The sequence below is a fragment of the Embiotoca jacksoni genome, unplaced genomic scaffold (genome assembly GCF_022577435.1).
Source record: "Embiotoca jacksoni isolate LCO1_2020_lvr unplaced genomic scaffold, fEmbJac1.0.p SCAF_17, whole genome shotgun sequence".
Lineage (NCBI taxonomy): Eukaryota > Metazoa > Chordata > Actinopteri > Embiotocidae > Embiotoca > Embiotoca jacksoni.
This window is the reverse complement of record NW_027185307.1, coordinates 358,598-376,666: the sequence shown is the minus strand read 5'-3', so window position 1 is coordinate 376,666 and position 18,069 is coordinate 358,598. Positions and strand designations below refer to the sequence as shown.

At 48.2% G+C, this 18,069-nt stretch overlaps 1 protein-coding gene across 2 annotated transcripts in view; it reads left to right on the top strand.

The window, feature by feature from the left end:
- Nucleotides 1–18,069, top strand: part of abcd3a (ATP-binding cassette, sub-family D (ALD), member 3a) — a 29,723-nt gene that overhangs the window by 9,269 nt on the left and 2,385 nt on the right. For both annotated transcript variants that reach the window (XM_069151206.1, XM_069151205.1), the window contains exons 7-22: nucleotides 345–468; nucleotides 1,174–1,230; nucleotides 2,648–2,790; nucleotides 2,878–2,947; nucleotides 3,340–3,409; nucleotides 3,563–3,660; nucleotides 4,145–4,236; nucleotides 8,895–8,986; nucleotides 9,078–9,150; nucleotides 9,514–9,577; nucleotides 9,720–9,797; nucleotides 10,635–10,700; nucleotides 10,809–10,898; nucleotides 11,433–11,552; nucleotides 16,435–16,539; nucleotides 17,242–17,298. In XM_069151206.1, the coding sequence (XP_069007307.1) occupies nucleotides 345–468; nucleotides 1,174–1,230; nucleotides 2,648–2,790; nucleotides 2,878–2,947; nucleotides 3,340–3,409; nucleotides 3,563–3,660; nucleotides 4,145–4,236; nucleotides 8,895–8,986; nucleotides 9,078–9,150; nucleotides 9,514–9,577; nucleotides 9,720–9,797; nucleotides 10,635–10,700; nucleotides 10,809–10,898; nucleotides 11,433–11,552; nucleotides 16,435–16,539; nucleotides 17,242–17,298 (1,399 nt within the window). The remainder of the gene's footprint in view (nucleotides 1–344; nucleotides 469–1,173; nucleotides 1,231–2,647; nucleotides 2,791–2,877; nucleotides 2,948–3,339; nucleotides 3,410–3,562; nucleotides 3,661–4,144; nucleotides 4,237–8,894; nucleotides 8,987–9,077; nucleotides 9,151–9,513; nucleotides 9,578–9,719; nucleotides 9,798–10,634; nucleotides 10,701–10,808; nucleotides 10,899–11,432; nucleotides 11,553–16,434; nucleotides 16,540–17,241; nucleotides 17,299–18,069) is intronic.

Genomic DNA, 18,069 nt, shown 5'->3' with positions numbered 1-18,069 from the left:
TTTAAGGAACAGTTAGTAAGGGACAGTTAGTGTGTCGTCATGGCCACCGTGTCTTTAAGGGACAGTTGGTGTGTCGTCATGGCCGCCGTGTCTTTAAGGGACAGGAGGGGCCGTGAGGTCATCGGGGGGTCATGGAGGTTGTCAGTACCAGCTGTGCTGCTGAACATTGACCGGACAGACTAACATTGCAGCTGGAAACAAACAGAAAGAGGATGTTGGATCTGAACAGGATCAAAACCTGACTGATCTATAACCCAATATGATTTAATATAATCTATAGAAAGACTTGTCCCCCCTGTGTGTCCCTCCTGTCTTAACTGAGTGTCCACCCTGTGTGTCCTCAGAGGTTTCACCTACTATAAAATGGGAAACCTGGACAACAGGATAGCGAACGCTGACCAGCTGCTGACGCAGGACGTGGAGAGGTTCTGTAACAGTGTGGTGGATCTGTACTCCAACCTGAGCAAGGTACACAACTGCTACACACCTGCTACACACCTGCTACACACCTGCAACACAACTGCTACACAACTGCTACACATCTGCTACACACCTGCAACACAACTGCTACACATCTGCTACACACCTGCAACACACCTGCAACACACCTGCTACACAACTGCTACACACCTGCTACACAACATTCATGTTCTAGAACTGAACAGTTCAGTTCGAGAACAGTTCGAGAACGAGAACAGTTCGAGAACGAGAACAGTTCGAGAACATGAACAGTTCGAGAACATGAACAGTTCGAGAACGAGAACAGTTCGAGAACATGAACAGTTCGAGAACATGAACAGTTCGAGAACATGAACAGTTCGAGAACATGAACAGTTCGAGAACTGTTCAGTTCGAGAACTGAGGGACGGAGAACTCTCCCAGAGAAGTTGATCCCAGGTCTGTAGCATCAACATGAATGTGTAGTTGTCCCACGCTCAGCTCCTCCATGTGTCTGAAGACGTCTCTCCTACAGGACAGTCTTCCTCATCACATGAGGCTGCTGTCCTCATTCCTGCTGCTGGCTCACCTGACCAGGTGTTCCTGCACCCCCACACATGGAACCTGAGTCAGGACCACAGAACCTGTAGTCCAGGATCAGTGGAGGTCCTGATGGACTGGAGAACGTCTGTCCTGCAGCCTGTCTTTAATGTCTCTGTCCCCTCTGTCCTGCAGCCTCTGCTGGACATCGGTCTTTACCTCTTCAAGTTGACCAGTGCCATCGGTGCTCAGGTAAGCAGCTCCCCGTTCCCCATCGTTGTGTAATGTTCTGTACAGACTGGCTTTAAGTTCAACTAACAAAGTGATTGAAACTCATTTTAAAACCACGTGACAGGTTTCATGTGAATAAACTCCAGCTCGTGTTTGTCAGGATTCCTGGTTCATGTACGACACGTTTCATTTTCCCAACACTCAGAATATTTGAATTCACTCTGTCACAGCTGCAGTCAGTCAGGTTGGTGTTCACCGAGTTGACTCGTTAAACAGCTACGAACATTTCTGATGAATATATATCATGGTTTAATAGAATAGGGTGATTTAATAGAAGTTCAAACCAGAACACCATCTCCTGATCAGTGCTGGTCCTGATGTTTCTGTACTTTATAGTACATCAGGGTTTGTGTGATCATCAATCTTATTACGTGTCTTCTTTGATGTTTTTTTTTTTTTTTATAATATTTGATATTATGTTGATCACCTGAGCTTGTTGGTGGTTTTCCATGAGGTGTGAAGGTAGTTAGAGGACACGCTGTCACCATGAGGCAGCTGAGTGGTTTTAAACACAGAGCTGATAGGTGAGCATCATCACCTCTGATGTCAGATGACATCTGCTGTTTGCTTCTATAATATAATCTGAATATTAAAAGAAATCTCTTATTATATTTTTATTGTTGTTTTTTCAGTTTCCTTGAGTCTGAACCACAGACTGTGTATAAAAGTGTTCATAGCTTCCAGGTCTGAAAAATGGTTCCAATGCAGAAGTGTCTTCAGCTGCAACCAGTGAGAAAGAAACAGTGAGGAAGAATCACATACTGGATATAAAAGAGTTCGTAGCTTCAGGTCTGTAAAATGGTTCTGATCCAGAAGTGTCTTCAGCTGCAATACCAGCGAGTGCCACTAGAGGTCGGCTCCAAAAAGCCTCCGGCTCCATAGACTCCCATTCAACTTCTCTCATCAAATCCAAAGTGAATAAAATGTGTCCATCAGTTATCTCGGTGTTGTTAGCTAAAGTCACTCCTTCTTATTAGTTTTCTGGAGGTCCATCTGAAAATAATCCCTCATTCATTAGAAAAGAAGATTCAAGAAGACCTGTTTTGGGGGCGTGTCTGTTTGATTGACAGGCCTGTGGTGCAGTCAGGTTACAGCTATCGGTGGGCGGGACGTAGTATCGTCAGGTTTCCGATCAGATCGGTCAGATCCACCGCTGGCTCCTCCCCCAGCTCGTCCAAATATGGTCACTTCCTGCTCCAAACCGCTCCGAACTAGCAAAGATGGTGACGGACAGAATCTGAACTGGAGGATTGATAACGTTCACAAACCAACGATGACATCACTGATGGATGATGGTTGGTTTGAACTGGACAGAAATTTAATGATGTCATGATGCACAGGTAATGATTGACCTTTGACCTCTTTCTCTCCTCACCAGGGCCCAGCCGTCATGATGTCCTACCTGCTGATCTCAGGTCTGTTCCTGACCAGACTGAGGAGGCCCATCGGTAAGATGACTGTCACTGAGCAGCGCTACGAAGGAGAGTACCGCTACGTCAACTCACGCCTCATCACCAACAGGTGACACAGCAGCAGTAGTATCACCTGTTCTACCTCCATCACTGAACTGTTCACAACAACACTACAAATGCATGTATTTCCCGTTAGTGAGGAGATCGCTTTCTACAACGGGAACACGAGGGAGAAGCAGACCATCCACGCCACCTTCAAAAAGCTGGTGGGTAAAGGTTGAGCAGTATTTCCCTCCAGGTGAGAACTCGTCTGCTTCCAGTCACCACAGGATTCTGCAGTCAGCAGGGTGTTATGTAGCTCCTGAACCTCCACCTGTGATGTCACAGTGCTGTGTGGTACACCTGTCTGTCATTGCAGCAGGATGAGGTGAGCAGGTGAGGTCAGAGCATGTGTTCTCCTGCATGACGATGCTGTGTGGAGGTGAAAATACACAACCTGAACTCTGCCTGGACAAGAGAACAGACAGCAGGATGTTTTAGACTCTTATTTTGAATGGAGCAGACACAGAAAATACATGTTGTTGTTTTTTTAATGAGGAAACGGTTGAGTGCAGTTGCAGAAATTAATCAACACTATGTTCCATATTTCTGCCTCCAGGTGGATCACCTACATAACTTCATCTTCTTCCGTTTCTCCATGGGCTTCGTGGACAGCATCATTGCCAAGTGTAAGTTCTTCTTTCTTCTACTGACAGCATCCTCTCTGACCATGTGGTGTGGAGTCTGTACATCTAGGGGAAATACAAGCTGGAAGGATTGTCTCAACTCCATAAAAAATATGGGTCATGTGTCTTCATGTGTCCTCACGTGTCCCTCTGCAGACCTGGCCACTGTGGTGGGATACCTGGTGGTTAGTCGGCCATTTTTAAACCTGTCCCATCCCCGACACCTGCACAGTACACAGTCTGAGCTGCTGGAGGTGAGAGACACACACACACACACACACACACACACACACACACACACACACACATCACATTGTCGCATCATAAACAGGAATTCATCTTTTATAGAAATCAGTCCAGTTTTTCTTCCCAGAATGTAATGGTACACTGTAATGTTGCACTGTAATGTTGCAATGGTACACTGGTACAGGACTGTTACAAAGCCACAATGTTGCACTGTTACACTGTGGTCCAGGACTGTTACAATGTTACACTGTGCAGGTGCACACTACACCTTTTTACACACGTTTAAAACAAGATTGTTGCCTGCATGCTGCTTCACCTCCACCAGGGGGAGACACTGCTTTAATGCAGCATGAAGTTATGAAACCAGTCAGTGCACACAGCCACAGGATAAACATGTCTGATGTGGTTCTGGTAGAACAGCTCAGTTCTCTGATAAAGTCTTTCTGATGGTTTGAACTTTCTCTCATCGGACTGGTTCTGTGTGACCCGTAGGACTACTACCAGAGCGGCAGGATGCTTCTCAGGATGTCACAGGCTCTGGGCAGGATCGTCCTGGCTGGCAGAGAGATGACCCGCCTCTCAGGGTGAGTGGTACTCAGACCCAGTGAGTGGTACTCAGAACCAGATTGAGTTTAACCCTCTATAATAATATGTCTTTAGATGCAGCTCCTTTAAAGGAGCAGTGTGTCTTTCATTAGTTCTACTTTCCTCTCTGATTCTTATGTAATGTGAGTAAGTAGAACTGCTGCTGTCGTACAGAACAGAGAGCAGCACAGTGCTGCTCACAGCAGGAAGATCAACGACCTTCATGAGGAAGAATTCAGTGATTGATCATCACCATCACTGAGTTCCACACGTTACCGTGACTGCTGGTACCAGAACATCTGTGATGTCACCACTGACCTGAAACTGGAGCAGAGAGCCAACAGATTGTTGGAGAACAAAATCTTTAACATGCATGTTGTCATTTTGGAGGAGGCTGTTGCCATGGCAACACAGTTCAGGTGGTCCACAGTGAATGTTCCCCTCAGACGGTCCCAGTAGAACTCGGTGTTGACAGTCTGACTCTGGTGGACGAAGAAACCCCACCTGGTGTCTCCTCACCTGACGATCCTTCTTCGGTCTTGGACAGTGAAGCTCCGCCCCTCTTGAAACATGATGTAATAAAAACACCTCGCCGTTGACTTTCTGAACATTTCAAGGGTCTCTGTTGACCATTTAGGTAGGTAGGTAGGTATTTACTTTATTAATCCCCGAGGGGAAATTTTTTTCGCTACAGCAGCATACAGAAGCAATAAGATAATAATAGAAATAATAGAATAAAATAATAGAATAGAATAGAATAATAGAAAAGTAATAAAATAGCAGTAAATAGCAGTAGAAAATATAAAATGCACAGTATATACAGTACATTATATATCTATATATATTATATACAAACAAACCAAGAAACACAGTCAACATATATATATGTATATATAGATATATACAGTACAGTATATATCTATATATATTATGTACAACAAACCAAGAAACACAGTCAACAGTGTTATTGTACTGTGATGGATTTTGCCAGAGGTGAGTTATTGTACAGTCTTATTGCAGTGGGCAGGAATGATCTCCTGTATCTGGAATGATCTCCTGTATCAGGAATGATCTCCTGTATCTGTCCTTATGACAGCAGCTGGAGGAGTCTTTAGGAGAACGTCCTCCTCTGTCCCTGCAGCAGGTGGAGAGGGTGGACAGGATTATCCAATATGGACAATAGTTTGTTCAGCGTCCTCCTCTCCACCTCCTTTTCCAGACTGTCCAGTTTGTAGCCGATGATGGAGCCGGCCTTCTTAACCAGTTTGTTAAGTCTGTTGGTGTCTCCGGCTCCAATGCTGCCCCCACCCCCCCCACCCCGAGCAGACTACGAGAAGTACAGTTCACTGGCCACAACAGATGGTAGAACATCTCCAACATCTTGTTGCACACATTGAAGGATCGAAGTTTCCTCAAGAAAAAGAGTCGACTCATCCCCTTCTTGTAGACAGCGTTGATGTTGGTCTTCCAGTTCAGTCTGTTGTCGATGGAGACACCAGGTACTTGTACTCCTCCACCATGTCCACCTCCTCTCCCAGAACTCTCAGCGGTTGTGGAGCCGTCGTCTTCCTCCTGAAGTCGACCACCATCTCTCTGGTCTTGGCCACGTTCAGGAGGAGGTGATTTCTACCAGCCCACTCCACAAAGTCCTCCACTACTGTCCTGTACTCATCCTCCCGTCCATCCCTTATACATCCTACCACTGCAGAGTCATCAGAGAACTTCTGCAGATGTCTTGACTCTGAGTTGTTCTGGAAGTCAGTTGTGTAGAAGGTGAACAGGAAGGAGACAGAACAGTTCCCTGAGGAGCTCCAGTACCACTGACCACCGTATCAGACAGCACACTGCCCAGACGGACAAACTGTGGTCTGCCTGTCAGGTAGTCATTGATCCAGGAGACGGTGGACATGTCCACCCCCACCACCCCCCCACCACCCGCAGCTTCTCACTCAGCAGCAGTGGTTGGATGGTGTTGAATGCACTGGAGAAATCAAAGAAAGTGATTCTCACAGAGTCACCGGTTCCATCCAGGTGAGACTGAGCTCGTTGCAGCAGGTAGATGATGGCATCGTCCACTCCCACATGAGGCTGGTACGCAAATTGTAGAGGGTCCAGAGAAGATTTCACCAGCGGTCTGAGGTGGGCCAAGACCAGCCTCTCCAGCACCTTCATCACATGAGATGTGAGGGCAACCGGTCGGTAGTCGTTGAGGCCAGATGGAGTCGTCTTCTTGGGGACAGGAACCAGGCAGGACGTCTTCCACAGCACCGGGACTTCCTCCTGCTTCAGACTCAGGTTGAAGAGGTGTTGTAGGACCTCAGCCAGCTGGACGGTGCAGGTCTTCAGGACCCCGGGGCTGATGCCGTCAGGTCTTCAGGACCACGGGGCTGATGCCGTCAGGTCCTGCAGCCTTGCGCTGGTGGATTCTCTCCAGCTGTCTCCTAACCTGGCCAATCATCACAGAGAGGGGGGTGAAGGGGTGTGTGGGGGGGGTCGAGGTGTCGATGGAGGAAGAGCCCTTTGAGATTGAGGGCTCTATGCATTTCACCAGGGGGTGCAGAGGGGGGAGGGGGGGGAGGCAGCAGAGGTGTTTGGGAGGTGTGAGGTGTGGAGGAGACAGATGAGGGTGGTGAACTAAACCTGTTGAAGAAACAGTTTAGTTCATTGGTCCTCTCCAGGTCCCCCCTGGTTGTTCCTCTCCACGTTCCCCCTGGTTGTTCCTCTCCAGGTTCCCCCTGGTTGTTCCTCTCCAGGTTCCCCCTGGTTGTTCCTCTCCAGGTTCCCCCTGGTTGTTCCTCTCCAGGTTCTCCCTGGTTGTCTCTCCCTCCCCTTGAACCCAGTAATCTCCTTCATACCGGTCCACACCTCTCTCACGTTGTTCTGCTGGAGTTTGGCCTCCAGCTTCCTCCTGTAGGAGTCCTTGCACTCCCTCATCTTCTCCTTCAGGTGGCGCTGCACTCTCCTGAGCTCCTCCCTGTCCCCAGACCTGAAGGCTGCTTTCTTCTGATTAAGAAGCACCATCAGGTCACTGGTGATCCACGGCTTGTTGTTGGGGAAGCATTTTACAGTCCGGGATGGTACGGTGGTGTGTTCACAGAATTTGATGTATTCTGTGATACAGTCCGTCCTGCTGTTGATGTCCTCCCCATGTGGTCCACACAGCACATCCCAGTCCGTGGACTCAAAGCAGTCCTGCAGGGCGTCTTTAGCCTCCTGTGTCCACCTCCTCACAGTCCTGGTGGTTACAGGCTGCCTCTGCACCAGGGGAACATACTTGGGAGTCAGCAGGACCAGGTTGTGGTCTGATCTACCAAGGGGGGGAGGGCAGTAGTACTGTATGCATCCATGGCATTAGCATACAGGAGGTCCAGAGTTTTATTGTTCCGTGTGGGGCAGTTAACATACTGGTGCAAAGTTGGCAGTACTTTATCCAGACTGGTTAAAGTCTCCAGTAACTAACAAAAATGCACCGGGATGCTGAGTCTGCAGTTTGGACACAGTGGAGTGGATGGTGTCCACTGCTGCCTCTACGTCAGCTGATGGAGGAACGTACACAACGATGACGTGAACTCCCTCGGCAAATAATAAGGGCGCATCCCCACGGCTAGAAGTTCAATGTCCGGGCTACAGAAACGTTCCTTCACACACATGTGGTCGGGATTACACCACCTCTCGTTCACATAGACTGCAATCCCTCCACCTTTCTTCTTGCCGCTCCGAACAACGTCTCCGTCCCCCCGAACAGTCCTGAACCCGGTACAGCAGCACTGTGGTCCGGGAGATGTGAGTGCAGCCATGTCTCGGTGAAACACATGATGCTGCACTCCCGGTACTCTCTCTGGGTCTTTACCAGCGCGCCGAGCTCGTCAGTCTTGTTGGCCAACGACCTCACGTTCCCCATTAAGATCTCCGGTACCGCTGGTTTATATTTCCTCCTCTTCGCCTTCATCTTAGCTCCAGCTCTGTAACCTCGACGTCTTCTCCGAAGTTCAACGGGGATCTCAGGCCTCGCTCCGGGCAGCAGCAGTAGAGGTCTGCTCAGCGTGATCAGCTGATCACGCGAGTAAACAATAACAGTGCCCCCAACCAGAACCGTGGAAAAATTACGGTCCATTGTCTGACCGTTAACTTAACACACGAGAGAAAGAAAAAAAACAACTCCAAAGAGAGAAGAAAGGCTTAAAAAATACTAATAAACAACACACTCGGGGGGAGCTGCTGCAACAGGCTGCCGCTAGCGCGGCGCCATCTTACAGAGTTTGATATAAAATCTGATGTTTTTCTGGTCCAGTTTCAGGTCCATGATGACATCACTGATGTTGAAGTACCAGTGGTCACGTTAACGTGTGGATCTCAGTGACGATGATGATGATCCATAACTGTGAATACTTCCTCATGAAGGTTACAGCTTCTCTGTGCTGCATTCAACAGGAACAGAACCAGAAAGACAAAGTTGACCAAGAAGTGTTCTGGTTGTGTCGTTGTCCGACAACAGAACCAGAAATGATCCCAGTGAAAGAACAGTGATATTAGAATGATTGGAAATACAGTGAAGGTGATGCAGACGGTACACAGCAGACCCGGCTGGTTCTGATCCGATGCAGACGGAACATAGCAGACCCGGCTGGTTCTGATCCGTTGAACGTGTCTTCCACAGGTTCACAGCTCGTATTACGGAGCTGATGAAGGTCCTGAAGGAGCTGAACTCGGGCCGATACGAGCGGACCATGGTGACCCATCAGGAGAAAGGTACACATGACCCATGAAGTCTCAGAATACATCCTGAAGTCAGAACCCTGATGAACCAAACCAATGACTCCTTTCTGTTTGTTTTCCTCAGAGTCAGACCCTGCAGAGAAACTGGTCCTGGTACCAGGAGGAGGTCAGGTCATCAACAGAGACAACATCATCAAGTAGGTTTGGTTGTGCTCCTGGAAACACACTGGTTTGTTTGTCGGTTGGTGGGTGGGTTTGTCGGTTGGTTGGTTTGTCGGTTGGTTGGTTGGTTTGTTTGTTTGTTTGTCGGTTGGTTGGTTGGTTGGTTTGTTTGTTTGTTTGTCGGTTGGTTGGTTTGTTTGTTTGTTTGTCGGTTGGTTGGTTGGTTGGTTTGTCGGTGGGTGGTTGGGTGGGTTTGTTTATCGGTCGGTCGGTTGGTTGGTTGGTAGGTAGGTAGGTAGGTTTGTTTGTCGGTTGGTTGGTTTGTTTGTCCGTTGGTAGGTAGGTTGGTTGGTTGGTTGGTCGGTCATGAGCTGAGTTACTGTTTTCACTTGTTCCAGGTTTGACCACACCCCTCTAGCGACCCCAAACGGGGATGTCCTGATCAGAGACCTGTCCTTTGAGGTGAACACACTTCATTCACTCATTTACTTCTCAGCATGACCTGAAGTTACTCCTCAAAACTATTTCATCCTGCAGATATGCAGGACTTGAGACGCGTGTCCTTGTCTTTCTCACCCTGTCCTCTGTCCCCTGTCCTCTGCAGGTGAGGTCGGGCACCAACGTCCTGGTTTGTGGACCAAATGGCTGTGGAAAGAGTTCTCTGTTCAGAGTGCTCGGAGAGGTGATTATTGATCAGAGGTCATCAATATGTCTTCATGTATCAGTAGAACATGTCTTCATGTATCGGTAGAGCATGTCTTCATGTATTGGTAGAACACGATGACGTCATGTATCGGTAGAACGTCTTCATGTATCAGCAGAACATGTCTTCAGGTATCGGTAGAGCATGTCTTCATGTATCGGTAGAACATGTCTTCATGTATCGGTAGAACACGATGACGTCATGTATCGGTAGAACACGATGACGTCATGTATCGGTAGAACACGATGACGTCATGTATCGGTAGAACACGATGACGTCATGTATCGGTAGAACATGTCTTCATGTATCGGTAGAACATGTCTTCATGTATCGGTAGAGCATGTCTTCATGTATCGGTAGAACACGATGACGTCATGTATCGGTAGAGCATGTCTTCATGTATCGGTAGAGCATGTCTTCATGTATCGGTAGAGCATGTCTTCATGTATCGGTAGAACACGATGACGTCATGTATCGGTGGAACACGACGTCATGTATCGTGGAACACGACGTCATGTATCGGTGGAACACGATGACGTCATGTATCGGTGGAACACGATGACGTCATGTATCGGTAGAACACGATGACGTCATGTATCGGTAGAACACGATGACGTCATGTATCGGTGGAACACGACGTCATGTATCGGTGGAACACGATGACGTCGTGTATCGGGTAGAACACGATGACGTCGTGTATCGGGTAGAACACGATGACGTCATGTATCGGTGGAACACGACGTCATGTATCGGTGGAACATGTCTTCATGAATCAGTAAAACATGTCTTCATGAATCGGTGGAACATGTCTTCCAGCTGTGGCCTCTGTTCGGGGGACACCTGACCAAACCTGAGAGAGGGAAGCTGTTCTACGTCCCACAGGTGAGACGTTCTCGGTTCTCCTGAAACACAGAACATGACGTCATGTCAGAGAGTGTCCGACTTCATAATGACCAGATAACATGAGAATATAAACATGTTCCTCCTCAGAGACCCTACATGACTCTGGGCTCTCTGAGGGACCAGGTGATCTACCCTGACACCTGGGAGGACCAGCAGGGGAGGGGCATCTCTGACCAGGTGGGACACCAGTACACACCAGTACACACTAGTACACACCACTCACACCGGTACACACCACTTCACACCACCAGCCACCAGTACACAACACTACACACCACTACACACCGGTACACACCACTTCACACCACTACACACCACTCACACCAGTACACACCACTTCACACCACTACACAACACTACACACCACTACACAACACTACACACCACTCACACCGGTACACACCACTTCACACCACTACACAACACTACACACCACTACACAACACTACACACCACTACACAACACTACACACCACTCACACAGTACACACCACTTCACACCACTACACAACACTACACACCACTACACAACACTACACACCACTCACACCGGTACACACCACTACCCACCAGTACACACCACTACACGCTAGTACACACCACTCACACCGGTACACACCACTTCACACCACTACACACCAGTACACAACACTACACACTGCTGTTGTGCCTCTTTGTCTCTCCTGTCTCACCCATGTCTGTATGTCCCAGGTGCTGAAGGAGTACCTTGACAACGTCCAGCTGGGACACATCCTGGACAGGGAGGGTAGCTGGGACACGGTCCAGGACTGGATGGACGTCCTCAGTGGAGGGGAGAAGCAGAGGATGGCGGTAAGGACACACCACTGATGTACACACACACACACACACACACACACACACACACACACACACACACAGCTCTTTACTCGTTAATCAAGATGACGCCGTGCTAGTGGCAGCCTGTTACAGCAGCTCCCCCGAGTGTGTTTGTTTCAAGTATTTTTCTTTCTTTCTTCTCTCTTCGGAGTTGGTTTTTTTTCTTCACGTTTGTTAAGTGACGGTCAGACAATGGACCGTAACTTTTCCTCTTTTCTGGTGGCTCTTCTACTTTTTTCCCTCTTTGTAACGGAGAGCTACGCACAGTGGACTGGGGCCATTGTTTACTCTCGTGATCAGCTGATCACGCTGAGTAGACCTCTACTGCTGCTGCCCGGAGCGAGGCCTGAAATCCCGGACGAACTTCGGAGAAGACGTCGGGGTCGCAGAGCTGGAGCTAAACTGAAGGCGAAGAGGAGGAAATATAAACCATCGGTACCGGAGATTTTAATGGGGAACGTGAGGTCGTTGGCCAACAAGACTGACGAGCTCGGCGCTGGTAAAGACCCAGAGAGAGTACCGGGAGTGCAGCATCATGTGTTTCACCGAGACATGGCTGCACTCACATCTCCCGGACCACAGCGCGGCCGTACCCGGCTTCAGGACTGTTCGGGCGGACGGAGACGTTGTTCGGAGCTGCAAGAAGAAAGGTGGAGGGATTGCAGTCTATGTGAACGAGAGGTGGTGTAATCCCGACCACATGTGTGTGAAGGAACGTTTCTGTAGCCCGGACATTGAACTTCTAGCCGTGGGGATGCGTCCTTATTATTTACCGAGGGAGTTCACGTCCGCCATTGTTATCACTGTGTACGTTCCTCCATCAGCTGACGTAGAGGCAGCAGTGGACACCATCTACTCCACTGTGTCTAAACTTCAGACTAAGCATCCCGGTGCATTTTTGTTAGTTACTGGAGACTTTAACCAGTCTGGATAAAGTACTGCCAACTTTGCACCAGTATGTTAACTGCCCCACACGGAACAATAAAACTCTGGACTTACTGTATGCTAAGGCCATGGATGCATACAGTACTACTGCCCTTCCCCCCCTTGGTAGGTCGGATCACAACCTGGTCCTGCTGACTCCCAGGTATGTCCCCCTGGTGCAGAGGCAGCCTGTGACCACCAGGACCGTGAGGAGGTGGACACAGGAGGCTAAAGACGCCCTGCAGGACTGCTTTGAGTCCACGGACTGGAATGTGCTGTGTGGACCACATGGGGAGGACATCAACAGCAGGACGGACTGTATCACAGAATACATCAAATTCTGTGAACACTCCACCGTACCATCCCGGACTGAACACTGCTTCCCCAACAACAAGCCGTGGATCACCAGTGACCTGAAGGTGCTTCTTAATCAGAAGAAAGCAGCCTTCAGGTCTGGGGACAGGGAGGAGCTCAGGAGAGTGCAGCGCCACCTGAAGGAGAAGATGAGGGAGTGCAAGGACTCCTACAGGAGGAAGCTGGAGGCCAAACTCCAGCAGAACAACGTGAGGGAGGTGTGGACCGGTATGAAGGAGATTACTGGGTTCAAGGGGAGGGAGAGACAACCAGGGGGAACCTGGAGAGGAACAATCAGGGGGAACCTGGAGAGTAACAACCAGGGGGAACCTGGAGAGGAACAATTAGGGGGAACCTGGAGAGTAACAATTAGGGGGAACCTGGAGAGGAACAACCAGGGGGAACCTGGAGAGGAACAATGAGCTAAACTGTTTCTTCAACAGGTTTAGTTCACCACCCTCATCTGTCTCCTCCACACACCACACCTCCCAAACACCTCTGCTGCCTTCCCCCCTCCCTCCTCTGTCCCCCCTGGTGAGCTGCATGGACACAGAGCCCTCAATCTCAAAGGGCTCTTCCTCCATTGACACCTTGACCCCCGCCCTCCCCCACACCCCTCTCTCTGTGATGACTGGCCAGGTTAGGAGACAGCTGGAGAGACTCCACCAGCGCAAGGCTGTAGGACCTGAAGGCATCAGCCCCAGGGTCCTGAAGACCTGACGGCATCGGCCCCGGGGTCCTGAAGACCTGCGCCGTCCAGCTGGCTGAGGTCCTACAACACCTCTTCAACCTGAGCCTGAAGCAGGAGGAAGTCCCGGTGTTGTGGAAGACGTCCTGCCTGGTTCCTGTACTGAAGAAGACGACTCCATCCGGCCTCAACAATACCGACCGGTTGCCCTCACATCTCGTGATGAAGGTGCTGGAGAGGCTGGTCTTGGCCCACCTCAGACCGCTGGTGAAATCTTCTCTGGACCCTCTACAATTTGCGTACCAGCCTCATGTGGGAGTGGACGACGCCATCATCTACCTGCTACAACGAGCTCAGTCTCACCTGGATGGAACCGGTGACTCTGTGAGAATCACTTTCTTTGATTTCTCCAGTGCATTCAACACCATCCAACCACTGCTGCTGAGTGAGAAGCTGCGGGTGGTGGGGGGGAAGTCGGGGTGGACATGTCCACCATCTCCTGGATCACTGACTACCTGACAGGCAGACCACAGTTTGTCCGTCTGGGCAGTGTGCTGTCTGATACGGTGGTCAGTGGTACTGGAGCTCCTCAGGGAATTGTTCTGTCTCCTTCCTGTTCACCTTCTACACCACTGACTTCCAGAACAACTCAGAGTCAAGACATCTGCAGAAGTTCTCTGATGACTGCAGTGGACGGTGTATAAGGGATGGACAGGAGGAGGAGTCAGTGGACGGTGTATAAGGGATGGACGGGAGGAGGAGTACAGGGCAGTAGTGGAGGACTTTGTGGAGTGGGCTGGTAGAAATCACCTCCTCCTGAACGTGGCCAAGACCAGAGAGATGGTGGTCGACTTCAGAAGGAAGACGATGGCTCCACAACCGCTGAGAGTTCTGGGAGAGGAGGTGGACATGGTGGAGGAGTACAAGTACCTGGTGTCTCCATGACAACAGACTGAACTGGAAGACCAACATCAACGCTGTCTACAAGAAGGGGATGAGTCGACACTTTTTCTTGAGGAAACTTCGATCCTTCAATGTGTGCAGCGAGATGTTGGAGATGTTCTACCATCTGTTGTGGCCAGTAAACTGTACTTCTAGTAGTCTGCTGGGGGAGCAGCATTGGAGCCGGAGACACCAACAGACTTAACAAACTGGTTAAGAAGGCCGGCTCCATCATCGGCTGCAAACTGGACAGCCTGGAAAAGGAGGTGGAGAGGAGGACGCTGAAGAAACTATTATCCATATTGGATAATCCTGACCACCCTCTCCACCTGCTGCAGGGACAGAGGAGGACGTTCTCCAGAAGAGTCCTCCAGCTGCCTACACAAGGACAGATACAAGAGATCATTCCAGATACAGGAGATCACTCCTGATACAGGAGATCATTCCAGATACAGATCATTCAGGAGATCATTCCAGATACAGGAGATCATTCAGGAGATCATTCCTGATACAGGAGATCATTCCAGATACAGGAGTTCATTCCTGATACAGGAGATCATTCCTGATACAGGAGTTCATTCCATATACAGGAGATCATTCCAGATACAGGAGATCATTCCAGATACAGGAGTTCATTCCTGTTACAGGAGATCATTCAGGAGATCATTCCTGATACAGGAGATCATTCCTGATACAGGAGTTCATTCCAGATACAGGAGATCATTCCAGATACAGGAGTTCATTCCTGTTACAGGAGATCATTCAGGAGATCATTCCAGATACAGGAGATCATTCCTTATACAGGAGATCATTCCTGATACAGGAGATCATTCCAGATACAGGAGATCATTCCAGATACAGGAGATCATTCCAGATACGGGAGATCATTCCTGATACAGGAGTTCATTCCTGTTACAGGAGATCATTCAGGAGATCATTCCAGATACAGGAGATCATTCCAGATACAGGAGATCATTCCAGATACAGGAGATCATTCAGGAGATCATTCCTGATACAGGAGATCATTCCAGATACAGGAGATCATTCCTGATACGGGAGATCATTCCAGATACAGGAGTTCATTCCAGATACAGGAGATCATTCCAGATACAGGAGATCATTCAGGAGATCATTCCAGATACAGGAGATCATTCCAGATACAGGAGATCATTCAGGAGATCATTCCTGATACAGGAGATCATTCCAGATACAGGAGATCATTCCAGATACGGGAGATCATTCCTGATACAGGAGTTCATTCCTGATACAGGAGATCATTCCAGATACAGGAGATCATTCCAGATACAGGAGATCATTCAGGAGATCATTCCTGATACAGGAGATCATTCCTGATACGGGAGATCATTCCTGATACAGGAGATCATTCCAGATACAGGAGATCATTCCTGATACAGGAGATCATTCCTGATACAGGAGATCATTCCAGATACAGGAGATCATTCCAGATACAGGAGATCATTCCTGATACAGGAGATCATTCCAGATACAGGAGATCATTCCAGATACAGGAGATCATTCCTGATACAGGAGATCATTCCAGATACAGGAGATCATTCCTGATACAGGAGATCATTCCAGATACAGGAGATCATTCCAGATACAGGAGATCATTCCTGATACAGGAGTTCATTCCTGATACAGGAGATCATTCCAGATACAGGAGTTCATTCCTGATACAGGAGATCATTCCAGATATAGGAGATCATTCCTGATACAGGAGATCATTCCTGATACAGGAGATCATTCCAGATACAGGAGATCATTCCTGTCCACTGCAATCTATCTATCTATCTATCTATCTATCTATCTATCTATCTATCTATCTATCTATCTATCTCTTTCTCTCTATCTCTTTCTCTCTCTCTCTCTCTTTCTCCCATGTATTTATTCATTTATTCATTCATGGTTGTGTTCCGGTTCTTCCAGATGGCCCGGCTCTTCTACCACAAACCACAGTTCGCCATCCTGGACGAGTGTACGAGTGCTGTGAGTGTAGATGTGGAGGATTACATCTACAGCCACTGTAGGACGGTACGGACCCACTACACACACACACACACACACACACACACACACACACACCACGCACATCTGCAGCCACTGTAGGGTACGAGACAACAACACAAAGACACATCTCAGCTGGGTGGAACACTGTGTCAGAGAACCAGTGAAGTAGATCCAGTGAAGTAGAACCAGTGAAGTAGAACTAGTGAGGTAGAACCAGTGAAGTAGAACCAGTGAGGTAGAACCAGTGAAGTAGATCCAGTGAGGTAGAACCAGTGAGGTAGATCCAGTGAAGTAGAACCAGTGAGGTAGAACCAGTGAGGTAGATCCAGTGAAGTAGATCCAGTGAGGTAGAACCAGTGAAGTAGAACCAGTGAGGTAGAACCAGTGAGGTAGATCCAGTGAGGTAGAACCACATACTGGATATAAAAGAGTTCGTAGTTTCAGGTCAGGTTTCCAATCAGATCAGTCAGATCCACCGCTGGCTCCTCCCCCATCTCGTCCAAATATGGTCACTTCCTGCTCCAAACCGCTCCGAACTAGCAAAGATGGTGAGGAAGAGATGTCATCACTGATGGTTGTTAACATGTCAGCAACATGCTGTCATCTCCAGTTCATACAGTTCAACCAACTGCTGTTCAATGTTTTGGAAACATTAAAAAAGATGGAGACTTGAGGAAGTGGACCGAGAACAGCTGCTCAGTCCTGGTTGTGTTTGTGTGTCCACAGGTGGGCATCACCTTGTTCACAGTGTCCCACAGGAAGTCCCTGTGGAAGCACCACGAGGTAAGAACCATGTCCGTCAGTCCTGCACACTTCACTGCATCAGAGATTCATCAGCAGCAACAGGACAGAGCAGTGAAGTTCAGTCTCTCCAGGAAGTCCCTTTTTGTCATCTCAATATTTAACGGAAATTCAAGCAAACTCCACAATATATGCTGAAGCTTGTAATTTGTTTTAATTCACAAGATTTTTCTGCAAAAAACTGTCGTCATTAGAATCTGTGCTGAAAGGATTAACAAAAATAACTAATTTACAACCAGAAAGTATTAAATTACATGATGTGATTAAATGTTTGTGATCAGAGGAAGTGATTCCATATTACTGGATGTTAAATGAGTTTTCTCCACACGTCCAGTTGTCAGAGACGTCTCTTTGTTTGTTTCATCCAGCAGGTCTATGTGTTGAATGAACATGAATTAAACAGCATCTAAAGCTCTTATTTTGACAGCTGATGTAGTCCTTGTTTCTATATTCCAGTCACAGACGGTCTGTTCTGGAAACATACGCAGCTTTTAGGAACTTTTAGGAGCTTTTAGGAACTTTTAGGAGCTTTTAGGAACTTTCAGGACCTTTTAGGAACTTTTAGGAACTTTTTGGAGCTTTTATCTCCACGGTTCTCTAAGTTCAATAAATACATAAAAAAGATTGGAACTAAAATATTTGTGATGTGCAGCAGGATTATTATCACAGGAAGTGATTACAGATTTATTAGTTTATCAAGTAGATTAAACAAAATATATTTTTTCTCAACTTTTTTCTAATTCCCACAATTTT